Source organism: Brachycentrus maculatus, unplaced genomic scaffold (genome assembly GCF_059751285.1).
Source record: "Brachycentrus maculatus isolate JH-2025_06_01 unplaced genomic scaffold, ASM5975128v1 h1tg000102l, whole genome shotgun sequence".
In the NCBI taxonomy this organism is placed as follows: Eukaryota; Metazoa; Arthropoda; class Insecta; order Trichoptera; family Brachycentridae; genus Brachycentrus; species Brachycentrus maculatus.
The window spans coordinates 2,401,828-2,420,800 of record NW_028280856.1 but is presented as its reverse complement, the minus strand read 5'-3'; the positions used below and the strand labels follow the sequence as shown (position 1 = coordinate 2,420,800).

General features: G+C 30.8%; 1 protein-coding gene across 1 annotated transcript; it reads right to left on the bottom strand.

The window, feature by feature from the left end:
- Positions 1 to 2,145: 2,145 nt before the first annotated feature.
- Osi16 (DUF1676 domain-containing protein Osi16) lies at positions 2,146 to 14,253 on the bottom strand. The gene is made up of 2 exons (XM_088258725.1): positions 13,685 to 14,253; positions 2,146 to 3,078 (listed from the first exon to the last, which is right to left on the bottom strand). The coding sequence occupies exons 1-2, from the start codon at positions 14,244 to 14,246 to the stop codon at positions 2,792 to 2,794; spliced, it is 849 nt and encodes a 282-aa protein (XP_088114851.1). The 5' UTR covers positions 14,247 to 14,253; the 3' UTR covers positions 2,146 to 2,791.
- Between the last annotated feature and the right edge of the window lie 4,720 nt (positions 14,254 to 18,973).

The window sequence follows — 18,973 nt, the reverse complement described above, 5'->3', positions numbered from 1 at the left end:
CTAAAAAAATGTACAGATTGTTATTGATGTGATAAAAAGGGTAGTTTTTCTTCTGGTTTTTCAAATTATTACTACACAGGTAATTAGCGCTGCTACTGGCACTGCTAATAGTTAAACTATGAGAGTAGGATGTGAAAATAAAGATCGAAAAATTAAATTATATCCCGTAATTTATACCCATAAAAATTCATGGTACATTTTCTTAATCATCTGGTTTAAGGGTAGTATTTTACCTGTCCAAAAAAAAGTACCTCGATGATTCCATAAAATATTTACTATTATTATTAACTAGTATTTTTTCCCAAAAGTTTAATGGAAATTTGTTTTTTAGATGTTGTCAACGAAGTAATCCCTGCCTATATTTATTAACCTATATATACACCTAACTATATTTGTATTCGTTAGTTTTAATTTGTACCAGAAGATGAAAACAATTGTCGTTTTCGAAACAAGTCGTAAATAAAAATAAAACTCGATAAGGGGATTATTCAAGTGTTTAATTTTAATAAAATAACATAGTTATCAATCATAAGAAGAATGGTAACTGTTTCACAGTTAAAAATAATAAAATATATTATTTTCATTATGCATTTCTTCTTAAATTTTAAAAAAAATTTCTTCTTTTGTTTTAACCCCTTTCCACACCCAATGGTGCATAGGGCTCTGCTTCGTAGCGACGCAGTGTTATCTTGATCGTTAATTACATGATGGCAAGGTGATCAGCCCAGCGCTTCTTGTACCAGTCCAGAGTGATATTAAATAAATATGAGAGTTAATATCACGCATATTTATTTTGACCCCTCTGGGAATCGAACCTCCAGCGCGGTAGCCAAATGCGCTGACCACTACACCACGGAGGTGGATAAATTTCAAATAAAAATATAACAAATTATAGTTAACCATGGAATACCGACATTTTTCTTTGCCCAAGTGAATAATTTAAAAAAATAAACCGTAAGTAAGAAAACTTTTTTTATAAAAAAAGTAGTTTTCAATGAAATATCGTAATTTTTATTTCAAAATTTAAAATTTGATCTATTTTATCGTGTGAAGGATTCTAGCAATATATGTGGTTGTCAATAATGGGTAGAATTAGTGAATGTTACACGTGTGTAAAGTGATCACTTAAACCAGCTTATGACATTAACCAGCCCCGTAAATGCCCAGACTTCCATATTCTTCTTCATCTTTGATGAGATGTCAAAAAGTAATATATTTATTGATTGCTTGTCAGTTGTATTTTCACCTGTTCAAGAAAACATTTGTAGTTCTCGAAACCAATCACGTTTATATTAATAAACTCATGTGTTAAACACAAGTACAAAAATGGTCTTAAACACGTGTTTTATTTGTACATTTAAATCATTATAATTAATGCTGATTTCATAAATAATTATACTCAGTTCAATAAAAAAGTTTGTTTTAGGTACTAACGTAATTATACTAATGAATAAGTTTAAAATTAAAATTAGTTTTATTTTTCATTACTTTATTAATCCTACAGGTACAAGTAGATGGGATAAAATGCAACATATAAGTTCCTTGACCATACTTCGATCATCATATATACATCATACGTTTACCTATCAATTAAGATGAATATACATGACAAGATCTCAGTTTATCATTGATGTGTTCATGCAAACAAATCTTGGTTGTTCCTAACCTTTCTTCTATTCACACATTCCAAACTTTGAACCATTGGCTTCTAATATCCACATCATCTTAAAAACCATTTCCTTTTTAATTTTTATTGTATAGTAAATACAACTTTGTATTCTTGGAAATAAATTATGTTCCTAACCCTGTCACAGAAAAAGCATTTTTAACAAATCGTCAGGTATAAATTAAAGTTATTTTGGTATTCATCTAACATTTTTTACGTTTAAAAATAAATTTTACATTCTTATACTTGATGTACATAGAAAAGATGATTGAAAATAAATTGATAGAAATAAAAGAATATTTTTTTCGATATATTTTATTCGGCGGAAACATAAATAAAACAAAAACAGGAAACAAAAATAAAATAAAAAAATGAAAAAAAAAGAAAATAAAAAAACTGAAAATATTAAAGCAAAATAAAATCACAGGAGAATTGGTAAACAAAAAATATAGCAACAAAAAAAAACTAAATTATAATAAAATAAAAAAAAACTAAGTCAAAATAAAAATGAACACAGACTAGAAAAAAACGGAAAAAATACAAAAAGTGTCTTTTTACAGAAATATTAAAATAACAAAAAAATATACAAAAGAAAATAAAAAAGAATGACTGAAGAAACAAAAAGAAAACATCATCGTTGCAGTTAAGCAAACGGTAAGAGAAAACAAGAAAAAATAATAACGAACAAAAACAAACAAAAAATGGTAACAGTGATAATAAATATCTTAATTACGAATCTTATTTACAATAAATTATTAATCTCAATGGGAAAAATGGAAACTGATTTCTAATTAAATAAATTAAAGTGCCTCGTCCAATTCGCTTCAATTAGTACTAATAATAAATTAACTTTCTCTCTTGAAATCAGATTATCACGTCTAAGTAAGAAAGAAAAATACAACAATAAAAAAACACAAGAAAAAAAATCGTCTAAATAAGAGAATTCAAGAAAAAAAACATAAAAAATATAAAGGAGGATTTTTATGTGTTAATGAAAAAAAACGTGTCAAGTTAGTATAGATCAAAAATTAACCGTCATAATTCTGATAACCTGATCTTCAAGAGACTAAATTGTAATACTGTGAATGACATTGTAAATATTTGTATTATTTTGCTTGTCTGGTATTATTCCTTCTTGAGGTGCTGAGGAAGCTCGATGTTCATCGACCTGCCGTATCCTGAGTGGCCGTATCCGGAGTGACCTCCGTGGACGTCCTCGTGGCTCGAAGAGTGGCTGTGGCTCTGGGAGTAGATAGGTTTGGTCACAATCTCGTACGTGGTGGATTTGTGGCCTCCAGAGGTCAGCGACTTGAGGCCAATGATGGCGGAGAGCATCAGAGACATCAAAGCGGTCATCAAGGCCTTTCCGGCCAGCATAGCCAGTGCTCCCATTCCAAGAGCTCCCAAGGTTCCTGAGTAAAAGAAAAATCAAAACATGCTTCAGCTCAATTGGATGTCACAACATGGTTTTTAAATAACCTAACATCACATCGATTCGGCTGTCCAAAATTAAAACACAGTAAGGGACATTTTTTTGTTGTACTTTTTTTTTCATTTTTGGACTAGTCCAAAATAATAAGAGTAGAATCTACTTAGTCTAAAAATGCAAAAAAACGTACTACAAAAAAAACGTCCCTTACTGTGTTTTGAGTTTTGACAGCCGAATTGTTCTTAATTCATGATTTGTATATTTTGTATTTAAGAACAATTTTTAACTTTATGAAAAGGAAAAATAAATTTGGTATTTTGGTGTCACAGTGGTGACAACAAAATAGCTACAATTGTGTAGATACCCGTATAGTCTGGTAAGTTCATTCTAGATTAGTCTCTTCCAGAAAGTAGTCACTCACTTAGAGCTACCTACTGACTTAATTATGGAATAAACCAAAGTCTAAGAACTAGCAATCATTTTCTGATAATTTTCCACCACCTTACTTTATAACAAAAACACTCTCCTTATTATTCATAATTAACTTTGTGTAATATTATTTGAAAACTCTACTTCACAACTATCGGTATTGGAATTTTATTCCCTCATTGGGTCATCTAGTTAACCCGATATCTATCTCATAGTCTATAGTTGACTTAACAAGGGAACGGTTATCCTTCGTAAGGAGAATACCATGTTTTGTATTCCTGAAATGTTCTGTATTTTTTTAGGATATCGCATGAAGGCAAGGTGATCAGCCCTATACTTTAGTTAACAGTCCAGGATAATAAAAAATAAATACAAGAGTGAAATTTCCAATTATATTTATAATATATTACTTTATCCCTCCTGGGAATATAACCCGGGACCTCCAGTGCGGTAGCCAAATATGCTGACTACATTACGGAGGCGGACCATTAATTTAATGAAAAATATCTTTATAACAGTATCGCAAAAATTTCAATACATAAAATCTGAATTCAAAAATATAATGACTGTAATACAAAATATTCATCAGTTTAGTTTAAAAATTCCCTGTTTGTTTATTTAAAGGAACTATGTTCAAATTATGGACTATGCCTATTATTTTGATTTTACCTAGTGGTTTTTTTTTAATTGTTCTTTTGATTTCTTAAATTTGATTGGCAGCATTACAAGTGAAAATAATGTATTGAAAACTTTTGTTTTGAAAATGAATCATTTTCGCATTTTGTGAACTAGTCAAAAAATAATAAGCACAGCCGAAATGCGAATTTAACAGTCATATTTCAGATTTGGTAGCTAAACAAATGTGTCCCACATACTAATTTAACGGTATATAAATAATTATTTTTGGTCGGGTAGATACAGAGCAGATTAAAACATCGTGAGCTGATACTCAATAAATTAACGCAATATCTGTGATCCAATTATTGAACAGTCACATCGTAAAAACAAAGTAGTATTATATTAACATTTTACACGTGTCTAGTATATGTACAAAGGCGCTCGCTGCTGGAGATTGTGCGTAACAAAAAATGTAATTGTCCTATATTTAAAAACCATTAAATCAAAGTGGTTTGAACAGGTTGTTTAGTATCTACATTAAAATTATTTAAAAACCAAATATTTTAAATTTTTTTAAAACAAAATGTACATTTACTTAATGACACTGCTGACAAAATTAAAATACTCGTAAAAATAATTTGGTGTATATTTTTAAGTTTGAATATTTTAAGCTTTACTGCATTTAATATTACTTACTAACCATCATACCACGGTCACAATAGACCTAATATGGTTGCAGTGACATAAGGGATGCAAGATCCCTAGAACTCAAACTGAAAAAAAGCATCATACCGCTTCTACAAAGGGGTAGGCAGAGAGTATAGAACGCCACACCAATCTATCCTTGCATACAGTCTTCACCTGTTCCGACAACCATACATACACGCTGATTATTCCGACTCCTGACCTGACTACTTTCAAGTATTTGAATGACTTGATCATGCCAAGTTTTCCTCAGTTTTCTCTGCCTCTACTACTAACCACGTTCACCTCATAAATTTGTTTAACCGTTCTTTCTTCACTCATTCGATACACATGTCCAAACCATAAAAACCTATTTTTCTTCATTTTATTCATAATGTCTTGCATTCTTTCCTTATAACATTATTCGAACATCTATCGTACATCGTTTCACCGCACATTCGTATGAGAAATCGGATTTAAACTGCATTCAGTTAACTTTCATCCTTCTTTTGCCAATTCTTTCTGTAAGCATCTTAAAAATAATATTTCTTGTAGAATATTTTTACTTTTTCAGTTGTTTATTTTTTATTTTTCTAAGGTTTTTGACTGTTATTATAAAAAAAAACAATAATTGATTTATGTATTACTTAAGTAATAGATGGTGCATCAGCTAAACATTCAATTTATCGGCAGTAATATTGACTAAACGTACTAAAAAACTCATCCAAATTAATCCCTTGAAAAGGTGAATAAACAAATAAAAATAATCTTGTCACTCAAATCATTTAGAAGAATAAATCAGAAAAAAATGATGATCATTTAAATTCTTTGTTTTGAAAAAAAAAAGGATTTTCTTGAAATGCGAATATTTAACTGACGGCGAACGTATAATTCACAATACTCTATGAAGTACTTATTCAATATGTAACAACGACATGGCATTATCATAGTTTAATGGGCGCATTATTTTGATCATCAGTGTAGAAGTCAATTTTACTGATATTATGACTAGTATGTATGTTAGTTCATTTTATGTATTTGCATTTGTGAAGATCGGTTTTGTTACTATTGTTATTATTGTCTCACGATTATAGCTCGTGTGTAAATAATGTTTTGCCTCTCATTTCCTGTGGCAACTGATACTTCGACATTACACTTGACTTAAAACAACCGCAGAGAGTAATTTAAATGTACTATTAACCCTTTTGCAAATGAATACATAAAAATAAATATTATTAAAAAAAAATGTGCACATCAATTAAATGTAGTTTATAAAAATGTTATTTTCATAAAAGAAAAAGCTTCACATTTGAAAAAAAAGTTTTTTCCGATTGATTTGATGGATTATCCATATTACGCTTAGTAAATAAAACAGTCCGTTTGATTTAATAAAATAAGCGTTCTGCCTACAAATTATTCCAATTATTTACATCTCAATGGTAAATACGGCATTAAAAAAGTAATGAAATTTAGTAGAATTATAAATAATTTCGTTATTTCGCGTCATACGATTAATTTAAAATTCACACACGTGCCACGTCACCCATAACTGACAACTACACTAGTAAAATTTTTGGAACTCCTATATATATTGATCAATTTCATGATTCGGTACATATGAGTACACAACAGCCATCTATGTTGGATTCAAAGAAAAAAAGTTAAAACCACATCAATTCAATGCTGTGACCTATACACTAATGCAAACAGTGGTTAAAGAATAAAAATATAGTGAAATAATATATTTATAACACTCTCCTTATCATCATCGTTTACTTTGTGTAATGCCACTTTTATAAAAGTGGTATTACACAAACTAAACGATGAATGATAAGAAGAGTGTTATATTACTATACCACAACGTTATCAATGCTTTTAATTTACAAAATATAAAATATTTACACTAAAATTTTCGTTACGCAAATAACACATACGAAAAGGTTAACAAAAAAATTGAACTTGATTCGTTGTGAAGTTCAAGGCGAAGCAAAACGAAGGCACTAAATTAACTCGAGTGTTGTTTGGTATGACAAAATTACGTTTGAAAATGTAGGTTAAAATGGATTGCTTTTTTACTTTTTGTCTTCTTTATGTATCGTGAGATTGCCTTCGGTTCGCTAGAATACACCTGGTCAATTATACCAGGGGTCCCCAACCCTCGGGCCGCGAACTAGCACCGGTCCGTGAATCAAATAAAAAATACGTTGAAAAAGTTGAACATACCCAATATTAAATAACAATAATTCCTTTTAAAAAAATTTCTAATAAATTCTTTTACGTCAAATTATAAAAAAAATAATTGTTTTTTAGTTTTCTGAGAAAATTATCTTATGTCATTATAATCCATGTATATCATTATGATCCAGAATTTGGACCTCACTTACAAATGATAGAGTTTCTGCTCAATAAAAAGCTTCTTTCATCTTACTTATATGTAGGTGTGTCAAGTGAAATTTTAGTAATTCAATAACAATGTTTCGAAATTGGTTCATATTCGTACATATATAGAACTTCCGAGAATTTGAGTAGTGTAGTTGTCAATCATGGGCAGTATTGTTGAATGTTACACGTGTGTAAAGTGATTACTTAAACCAGTCTATGATGGTCTTAAGCCCCGTAAATACTCAGACTTATATTCTTCTTCATCTTTCTTGAGATGTCAAAAAATAACTCCTATAATTGGTGATAATCCAGATTTTTGAGCAAGTATTTGGACTTATTCAAAACATACGTCATCTACGTCAGTCCCCCTCAGCGGGCCGCGGTAAAATTATCAAACGTTGACGGGTCCGCGGCGATGAAAAGGTTTAGGACCACTGAATAATACGACCAGAGTAAAAGGAGTTTCGTCAGATCTTGGTCACTTTTTACGCATCGCTTCATGTGTGATTGTGGCCGAGTGCGTCAGGGATTGGGAGCAAAGTGCTCGCGTAATTACAACCAAATATTTTCGTGATCTGGGCCAAAATGTGAAGGTGATTTTTAAGATAAAAGGAATTGATGCGGTTCGGCCCTGTAATTACTGCTTTTACCATCGGATTTGACGTAAATGTTTGGAGAGGAAGTTACAACTTACTGTTTTATTGTAAATACTTCTATTTTGATCTATTTTGAGTTGTCAGAATGTAAAAATAACCCCTAAGTGGAGAAAATTATGATTTGTGAACAAGTATAAATCAGAGTTTTGTTTGAACACACTCAAATTGTTGTGAAATATTGTGTTATTTAAATAATTGATTTTATATCTATATAGTTTAGCTATTACAATATAGTATTTTTCATTAATCGTAAAGAAATTCGTTTTCTTTTTTTAGTATTCTTTATTTTTCATTTGTATGCTTTTTTTTAAATGTATATTTTATTATTTATTTTTGTTTCTTTTGTTCTTGGTTTTCAACTTTTTGTGTTTGTCATAATCTTGTTCATTTTTGAATAGATTAGTGTTTATCTATCTGGTTGGAGGTCCCAGGATTGATTCTAGGGGGAGTTCAAATAAATATTTGTGTTTTTTTTTTCACTCAAATATTAATATAATATCACCCGAGACTGGTACCTGATCATCCTACGTTATGTAATTAACAATCAATGCGTCAATAGGATGCAGTGCCCTTTTCACCATTTGGTGCGAAAAAGGGAAAAGAGAAACAAAGAAATGTTAAATATCAATTGTATGAGTACTCAAATAAGACCGGCTGTAAAGAGTTTTCATGTTCGCAAACTCATTTTCATAAATTTAATGTGATGTTACCAGATAAATAAATCTCAAAGGCCGTATACAAAACATTATATAGTAATGACTAATTTGGTGAAGAAATGAAAAAAAAAACATTCCCTACTGATGATAATTAAAACCCGTTTCATAAAATACCTGGTATTTCCAACTACATGCATCTAGAAGAAATATGAACATTGAAAAGGAAAAAAATAGAAAGATATACAATAGTTGTAAGAAAGAAAAATAAAGGTAGAGTTAAAAAAGATATTTTAAAATAGAATGCAGGAGATGGTAAGAATTATGTATTTTTTAACGTTTTGCAAAAAAAAAAATTAAAAATCCAAATACACCTCTCAACAAACATAAAGCTTACGTACTGTCAGGAAAAAATAAAATAATTTAATTAAAGTAATTTACTATAACCTAACTATGAGTATTTCAATGTTTTATAATAAGTACATAAACCCTGATGATGACAAGGTTCTTGTCGAAACCAGTTGGAAAAAGTGTACCTATAAAAATTGGTTAAAACAAAGTTGTTTTATTTTATAAAAAAAAAATCTAATTAAAGATGCGAGATTCATAATATGACTTGAACTGTAGCAATATGGTGTTATTTTCATTATTATATTAAAACAAACGTATGATTAGTGCACTGCCGCGGATGTTATCATCTCTCGTTATCAATCATGCTCATCAACGTGTAGCTTTTTAATCGTACGTACATTTGTTTGATAATGTCTAGACATGGCGAAACAAATTATACGACAAGGTATCATAAAATAATGTGGTCGAGATGTTACATTAAGTGCATAAAAATTTACACATGACATATTTATTTTTTTAAATTAGATGAACACAGCTACTAAATTCCATACATGAGTAACCTTGAACCTAAACTACAACCTTGATTTATAAGTTTTTTTCACCAACGTAGTTGTCAGCGTGTTTGGCTACTCTTGAGAGGTTTTGGGTTCGATACCTTTCCTTGAAGCTAGTATAAAGCGTATTTTCAGTAAACTATTTAAATGAGTGTAAGGCTAATCACCAAATTTCAATGATGACAAATTTCAAAATAACATATCAATATTAAAAGTGTCAAAAATCGAGATGAAACATCTATCGTTTAGGAAAAAAAAGTAGAGAAAGACCGAGGAAAACTTGGCAGGATCAGGTTTGTCAAACACTTGAAAGCGGTCGGGTCAGGAGTCAAAATAATCGTTGCGTACGTATGAGGAGATGTATGAAAGTGGAAGAGGCAAAGAATGCTTGCAAATAAGGATTGGTGTGGCGTTCTATTTTCTCTGCCTACCACTGCGGGGAAGCGGCGTGATGGTTAGGTTAGGTTAATTAGCTAGTTAAATTTGAGTCGGATGGTTGTCAATCAGGGGGAAATTGGTGAATGTTATACGTGTATAAAGTGATTACTAAAATTAGCCGATGACAGGCAATAGTTTCTGTCAATTTCCAGACATCCTAAGTTTTCTTCATCTTTGTTTGAGGTATTTTACGGTGTTATTATTCGGATATGTTTATTTACATATTTAACAGTATTATAATTGAAAATTTTGCACTGGACCATAAATTAGTGCATTTATGATCCAAGGCACTAATGTGATTTATTTATTGTAGTACATACTCGTGAGTATACGTGTTGTGTACATATCGCTCACTCCTTTCAACTACGTCAAATATCAAAAATCGTCAATTTTCAGTTGTGCATGCTTTCGGAATGCCCAGAAAATGTACTATGTATATCCCAGAAAAAGCGGCACATTTTTAATTTAATATTTACCCGCTACAGGTATTGTTTAATTATTTTTTTAAAAATATACTTTATATTTTTCAAATGGATGAAAAACATTAATGTTTTACCTAAAAAGATCTGTTGCACATTAAAAAGTTAAATAAGTGGCTTGATATTTTTAAACCTAAAAAACGATCTCCTGAAAAATAAAGTTTTTTGATATATGACGTTGTTGAAAGGAGTGAGCGAAATGTTATGTACCAGTTTGATAAATGTATTTAATACATTTCAATCAAAATTTTTGTGTTTTCAATTGAGGGAGGAGAATTGTTATGGTCTTTGAATTCATATCAAAATAATTATACGTTTTTATGCATTTTGAACAAGAATTTCTTCTTATCAATTTGGGACTTTCCAAAAATTTGCATTTAATTATACATAACTACAATTACTTTGTACGTCTATGGTACCACCATTCGTGAGATGGATTTAATTTTCAGCTAAGTACAAAAAAAAAACAAAAACTTTTTATTAAATTATATTTTTGGCTAAAAGAAACAAGAATATTTTCTTGTTTTTGATGAAATAATGGTTATTCCAAAAATACAGAATTTTTAAGTTTCGAGAAATTGTTTGAAAATTGTCTCATTTTTGTTATTTGATTAACGATATTTTTTGATGATCCGGCGCTTCCAATATTTAATCACAATATTTTTTTAAAAGGAATTTAAAAGATTCGTACTGTATAAACGTATTGTATAAAATAATCACCTGTATAAATAAAAACGAAGGGTTAGTTTCTCCGAAATATCAAACCTTCTAAAGTAATTCATTGCTTTGAAATATTGACATAACATTTCATGCGAATACGCGCGTGCGTTTATTTAACTGCAACAGATTTAAAAAAATGTTTTTTTTCAACAACTTTTGTATCTTTATGGCAGAGCCATCTGTTAAAATAAACAATCAATATAACACATTAGAAATGTGTGAAATTTACAATTTTTTCTTTCTTAAGTCATGGCCGACAGTGAGCATGAAATAATAAAAAAAACCGTATGTCAGTCGTTAAAAATTGTAAGAGAATATTTTTGGATGGTAAAAACTGGAAGTCAAGGTTAATTAAAGACCTGCAAAGAAGGTGAAGGTGAATGAATTAAGAGTCTAGGTAAAGTCAGAAAAACAATTGATGACAAGCAAAAAAGTGGAATACCAGGAAAGAATGATAAGAAAAGTGGAAGACAGAAAAGTCATTGGTAGAAATATGAAGTCTTAACTCTGCTGATGAGAAACTCTTTGCTTTGGCAAGACATCATTCAGGGCATTCTAGTATGTATGCAATTAAACTTCAATAATTGTAGAGCCAAATAAGTGAACGAATATTTCAAAGGTAGTGGTATAATGTCGTTTGGATGCTGCTGTAATAATTGTCCTGACCCAAGATACATGTTTTAAAATATCTCAGTGGTTAAATATTTGAAAAAGTTCTTCTCCGCCTCCTTAGAGTAGTGGTTAGAGCATTTGGTTACCATGCTGGAAGTTCAGGGTTTGATTCCCGGAGGTCAAAATAACTATAAGTGATTTTATAAATTTTATTTTAATTTATTATAACCTTGAAGTAGTACTTGAACGCAGGATATATCACCTTGATTCTGGGTAATTAACGATAAAAAAAACAATACGTCGATGTTATGCAGGTCCCTCAGCACCGTTTGGTTTGGATGAGGGTTAAAATGAATTGATCAGTAAGTCAGTTATTGTTAAAATATTCTAGATTTGACTAATCAACCAACTAAACATCACGCCGTTTCTCCGAAGGAAGAAGCAGAGAGGATAGAACGCCACACTAATCTGTCTTGACACATCTTCGCCTTTCCCATATTCACGCATCATCTTATTCCGATCCGCCGATTATTCTGACTCCTGACCTGACCACTTTCAAGTATTTGAATAACAAGATTAAGGGGTTACAAATTGGTTCACGTCAAAAGTGGTAACCATATTTGGGTACCGTGATAGAGATCCCGGGTTCAATTCCCAGGAGGGTCATAATAAAAATAAGTATTACCCTCAACGAGATCTAAAACGTAAGATTGATTTCCTTGCCTCCATATAATTTATGAACTACTTAACATTGCATTAATTTTAAGCAGTGCCCTATGCAGCATTGGGTGCGTATGAGAGTGAGAAGAATCCCTGAAAAGTTTCGAAGCTTGGCCTAACATGTCAAAATAAATTATTACGTTTTTTTATGAGAATAGGGTTAAGAGTGATGACTTTTACGTGTAAACGTACAATATGTAGTAATGATCTGTATTGATCAGATCTTCACATGACGTTATTGTTCCAATGTATTGGAAAACATTTATCTTACGCAATTCTCGCTCAGCGTCCTACATATGTGCATAAATTAATATCTGCCAGAGAAAAATCAATTGACGACGCGTTTCAGTCTATTGACTCAAAGATCCATGTAGTAAAAAAGAAAGGTTATCGTTGTTGGAAAATGTAGTTCAGATGACAATGTAAGCCGGTACAAAATTGCCACAATTATATTTTTACGCATGGAAAGCTTTTGTAGCCATTTTGTGATCATATCTGACGAACATCAATCATAGTGATTTTGATGTATCTAATATCAAATTGATGAGATGTTTGATTGTACCACACATCAAAACGAGATTATCAGAGTTCAGACTGGAAAAAATTACAAGAAATTATGTTTACAATTTCATCAGGGTAATATGATCTTTTGGCCGCCTCCGTAGTGTAATGATCAGCACACTTGGATACCGTACTGGATGTCCCGGGTTCGATTCCCAGGGGGAGGGGTCAAATAAATAAAAGTAATATTTCACTCTAATATTTATTCAATATAACCCTGGACTGGTACCTGAAGTGTAGGAGTGATCACCTAACCTTTATGTAAGTAACGATCAAAATACTACGTTTATGATGCAGTGCCTTATGCACCATTGGGTGCCATAATGGTAAGATGAAGAAGAAATAGAACAGAATCTTTTTCTTAAATAAAGTCTTTTGATTTAAATCGACTACTTCACATATATTTTTCTATACCAACGCATGTTTGCAAATAAAAATGAAATTATCTTGTATATAGAAATTAAAATCAAGTCATAAATCATATTTTGTAAAAAAATATATGATTTTAATTTTATCATATATTATTAGGTTTTTAGTATATGTTTCGTATCATTTTGAAATACAAGCCTATTTAAAATTATGCTTAAATACGATATAATTGTGATACAATATTTTACTCACAACCTTATGAAATTCTTAAATTTTGCTTCGTTATTTTCAAAATCCTGTCTGATGTACTCTTTGCGACGTTTTAGAAGCTATATAAAGATTTAAAAAAAAAATAGTATGTACCTTTCATCATCAAGGCAGCTGCCATCAGTCCTCCCATTCCTCCCTTCTTTCCGCCGCCGCCGCCGCCGCCACCCCCAAATCCACCGCCTCCTTTCCTAGCCTCCCCTAACTTCTCAATCGCGCCATCATCGACAAGCTTCATCCTCAGAGCGTGGCTGTCCAGATAAGAGCTCAGTTTGTACATCAGGAAGGAGTCAAGCCTCTTCTCAGGATCGTTGGGGAAGCTCCTTGCTAAATCGGCCACGACTTCAGCGGTCTTTTGGTTGTTTCCTTTGGTTTCTTTGACCACTGATAATCCAGGAAGAATGCTGTAGTCAGGGTTTTCGGACATCCTTTCGATGAAGGAGACTATGTCTAATTTTAAACAAGTAGGGCTGTAGTTGCTGTCGCAGTCCTTAGCCAGCGATCGCTTCGTGAATACTTCGGCGCTGTCTTTCGTTTGCTGAGGGGTTGAATCGATGCCATTTTGGTAGGATGGTTCCTTCGTTGCCGCGGCCGAAGCGTTTTGAACTACGACCAGGACTGCCAAAGCGGCGATGATAACTTTCTGCTTCCAAGTCATCTTGGAATGTTGCACTGCACTGAACGGAAGACTTGACTCCTCTGTGGATGCTCACAACCGAATGATGGTGTGCAGCGGCCTGCGGTGTTTATATACTGATAGCAACGAGAGTAATAAGAGTTAGATTGGCGGGCGCTCGCGGAAAGAGGTGAATAAAAAATGACAATAGAGAAATGACTCAGCAATGAGATTTTTAATGTTCCCGCTGTTTTTTTTCGGACGAATCTTATATTAAGTATTAGCCGCACTTATCATCTCATCAAATTCAGATTTCAAATATTTAAGCTAAGTTCACACGCGAGTGAACGTTTTAATGATTGAAATAAAACTAAACGCTGCAACGTCGGGAAATATGGAGGATTACATTAAGTTCAATACACACATTACATTCAAAAGCTTAAAATATATTTGTACATTTTTAAAATAACTTTATTAAAAAAAACTTATTTGTTTTTAACCTCTTTTTATTTGTACTTTTCTCCAACCGGTTTTGACAAGAACCTTGCGATAATCAGGGTTAAACACTAAATCTAAATCATTGAAATATTTGTAGTTACATAAGTGAGACAAACATTCAAAAAACTTTTTTTTTCAATAGAAAAATACAATCTAATTACTAGTTTTAATTAAAAAAAAAATGATCTGTAAAAAACATCGAGTCTCTGGTTCATTTCCCGGGAGGTATTAATATGAATATTTTTTTCAACTATTTCCACATAAAATAACGCTTTTGAATTTATTAATGTTAATACAGATCAAAAGGTGAAAATACAAAGAAAATTGTGACTTAGAAAAATAAACCGATATACAATTTTTGTAACATTTACAAAAAGAGAAAATTTCTTAAGTAATTAATGTGTGTTAAGTGTGTAATTAATAATTAATTTATTATTACCAATATAACGAGCAATGATCTCAAAATTAATAGTAAAAATCTGAAAAAAATCATGATATTATTAACACAAAAAATATAGAATCGTCCAGCCGAAAATAAATTGAATAAATCTAATGACGAAATGAATATTTTTTTGATTTATGGTAAGATCGAAAAAAAAATCGCAAAAACGGTTTACGAATTTCATATTTTCTTTAAAAAAAAATCTTTTTCTAAACTGAAATTACTCATATCAAGAAGCATATTAACGTGTTATGATCGTTTTTCGCGATGAGTTTTTGCGAAGTTATGTGTAATGTTACCAAGTGTGGTGGAACCTTTATGCCGCATTTTTATTTTTATTTTTGGCATTTGTATGTACGCTAAAAAAGCCAAAGATCTTCACTACACGCGGTCCAGATGCGGTAAAAACAATTATTGTCAATCTCTTGGATACTTGCTGCACAATAATTATAAAAAATAAAAATAAATAAAACATCAGACGCATAGTGAAAAACCAGGAAAATTGGAACACGGTAATATGGAACTAAAAAATAAAAGTTGGTTCTAATACCGCAGCTAGCGGCGCCTATTATCGACATAAATTTAGATTGAAACTTGATATTTGAGGCCATTCAAATAAAATCGGCAAAATTGAGCTTCTGTAAAGAATATTCGTTTTAAAGCTGAATCAATCTTCCAACTTACCAAAAAGAGGCTTTTAATAGTGGTCTAGTTTTGGAAGGAGTGGTAGTACTTAAACACATATACACATAAAATTAATAAAACATACATTATTATCAGTTGCAGTATGAATTATTATGTAATTACAGTATTGTGAAGAAATTATGTGATGGATATGTTAGGTATCAAGGAAACATTTCAAACGTTGCTTGAAGGTTTTCAGAGAAGGTTAATTTTTCTTCATTTTATCTACATAATTAAAAATTGTATATATGGACTATCCTAATAAAAACGTGGTTCACAAAAACGTATTTGCTCTAGATTGATTTATAATTTCAAAAAATACTTCATTATATGTCAACAAAAATAAGTGTACGAAACTCTATGAAGTAATTGACCATCAAAAGTAAAGCTCAAGATATTATCTCTTCATTCGAATGAATATATATAAATATTTTTTTTATTATTAAAGACAATAAAAATGTTCAGTGATAAACTTAGCATAAAAAGTTGCCAATTGTATTTTATAAGCATTGTTATCATAGTGGATGGTAAAATAACAATCTCATTATCAGTCATCGTTCATTTTGTGTGATCGAACGAAGAATGATAAAGAGAGTTTCATATAAAGTTTCATAAATTCTTTAATTTCTTTAAGATATCTAAACAGATGTACATCTATATTTTTTTTTTAAAATTTGACGTACATTGTTTATTTCACCACATTACTTTAGTACATATTCGATCACTTAGAATAACATCGCCTCATTTAGCAACCCTTATAAAAACATTTCAATAAATGATTATTTATATTTAGTAATTTATTAATTTAAAATCAATAATTTCACCTTGAAACGCCACAACATTAATTTTAAACATATCTAAAAATGGTTTACAAAACACGATATTAGGATGCAGTACCTAACCGTAAATACGCGATTCAAGTGAGAGTTTTGTTCAACCACAAAATATCTGAAATACTCAAATTTCTTGTAGCGTTTTGTTTTTTTTGTATTTCACTACTGCTAATGACGCTCATCAATTCAACGCTCATTCAATATAATTATTGCTTATAAAATTTTATTTGTATGATAATACATTCCTTGATATCTTACTTGAAAAAATGTGTTTCAATCAGTATTTTAATATAACTAATAACCTTTTTATTCTAAGTGAAGTGTATTCAATATAACAGACGATATCTCATAGGAGATAAAACAGACTAATGGGTCTGAACTTTTAACCATGAGAAGTAATAATAATTAACATTTTGAGTGTGTCCAAAACTTGTTCACTAATTGTGGCTGGGTTTCTCCACTTAGGAGTTATTTTTGTACATTTTGTTGACATCTCAACATAGATGAAGAAGAATATGAATGTCCAAGTATTTACAGGGCTTATGACCTGCAGCTATAAGCAGGGGAAACATTCACCTTTCTACCCATGATTGATAACCACACTAATCAAAATTTTAAAACTCCTAGATTTATTGATCAATCTCATGACAAATACATATGAGTTCAAAACAGCCATCTATGTTGGACTGAGGAGAGCTTTTCTTAGGGAGTGACATTTTATTTTTATGCAAGGTCCCAATCCTGGATTATATTCACATACTATGATTTCAATGTAGGTTATAATTTCACCAATTATTTTCTTTACAACAATTTGAGTGTGACCAAATACTTGTTAAAAAAAACATTACTTTCCATTTATAATCAAAGTTTAAAATATAATAAAAAAAATTAATAAATATAAAATAAATTAATAAAATTAAGAAACCACTCCTACCTCCTCTTCAACCGTCAACGTCCCAAGGACCCAACTCAAAAATTTAGAATTAGCTTCACATTCGGTGTTTGAAAATGATGCGGAATGCATCGAAACACGTGTCATAGTAGATTTTTAAGAAATAGTGGTATTTACTAAGTAAAACTTCGATTAAAAATGGAAAGGTTTTACCACAAAGTGACTGCCGAATCAATAAATGAAATCATTACTGTCATCTACTTAATAATATTTTATTTAGCAGAGATACATTCGGAGAAAATCAAGATGTGTTGACAAGTATTTGGACACACTCAAAATGTTGTGCATATCGTTTTTGTTAGTGAGGAATAATAATTCCATTTTAATAATATACTAAGTTAATTTTATCCACTTTCTCCCAAGTTGTAGCGAAATCTAAGTTATGGCGTTTTGAAGGTGGTCCATTTTTTAATGAGCGTTGTCTTAAACCTTTACGCACGATGTCACCTCAAGAAGAGCAAAGAAAACATTGTATTGAATTTCTTTTGATCCACTTACAATTTTTAGATATAGAGAGAAGTTAATTAATATTTTTTAGACGCGAACACAGATTTCCAGCGGCCGTGACGAAATTTGAAGACAAGAGCAATGAGCGAGATTTTTTACGTAACAAAAAAGGTGATTTATTGTTTAAAAATAATTACATATAAATTTAATAACAACATTTTGAGTGTCTCCAAACACTTGTTCACCAATCTGGATTATCTCCAATTAAAGGGGTTATTTTTTTTTAAATTTTGGTGATTCAAGTACGTTATATATTCAATGTTTTGAAATTAGATCATAAATATAGAACTTTTAAGAATTTGAGTACTGTGGTTGTCAATCATGGGTAGAATTGCTGAATGTTACAGTGTGTAAATTGATAACTTAAACTAGCCTATGATGGTCGTCTTAAAAAAAATGCACAGTCTTCCATATTCTTCTTCATCTATGTTGATATCAAAAATGGAAAAAAAATGTACACGTGCTTTAAACTAAATTAAACTGAAATAACCACCTAGAAACATTTCAACATGATTAGGCAGAGACAATTGTATGCCACATCAATCTGTCTTTGCAAACAATTAAGCCTATTTCACATTCGTACATTCAGTACATAAACCCTGATGATGACAAGGTTCTTGTCAAAACCGGTTGGATAAAGTGTACCAATAAAAAAATTATTAAAACAAAGTTTTTTAATTTTATAAAGTTTATATCCTTTCCTTATTTCACCATTCAAACATTTATCATACATCGTTTTACCACACATTCACCTAAAAGATCACACTTTGACTACATTCAGTCTTCTTTCATGATTTTTCGCCACTTCCCTTCACTTCGATGCATGTAGTTGTGGAAAAACCCAATTTCAAGA

What these genes read in the sequence shown, in the direction of transcription:
- Osi16 (XM_088258725.1), bottom strand. Translation starts at nt 14,246, where the DNA reads ATGACTTGGAAGCAGAAAGTTATCATCGCCGCTTTGGCAGTCCTGGTC. An exon ending in AGCTGCCTTGATGATGAAAG is followed by an intron (nt 3,079 to 13,684) that starts GTACATACTATT and finishes TCTTTTACTCAG; the next exon opens with GAACCTTGGGAGCTCTTGGA.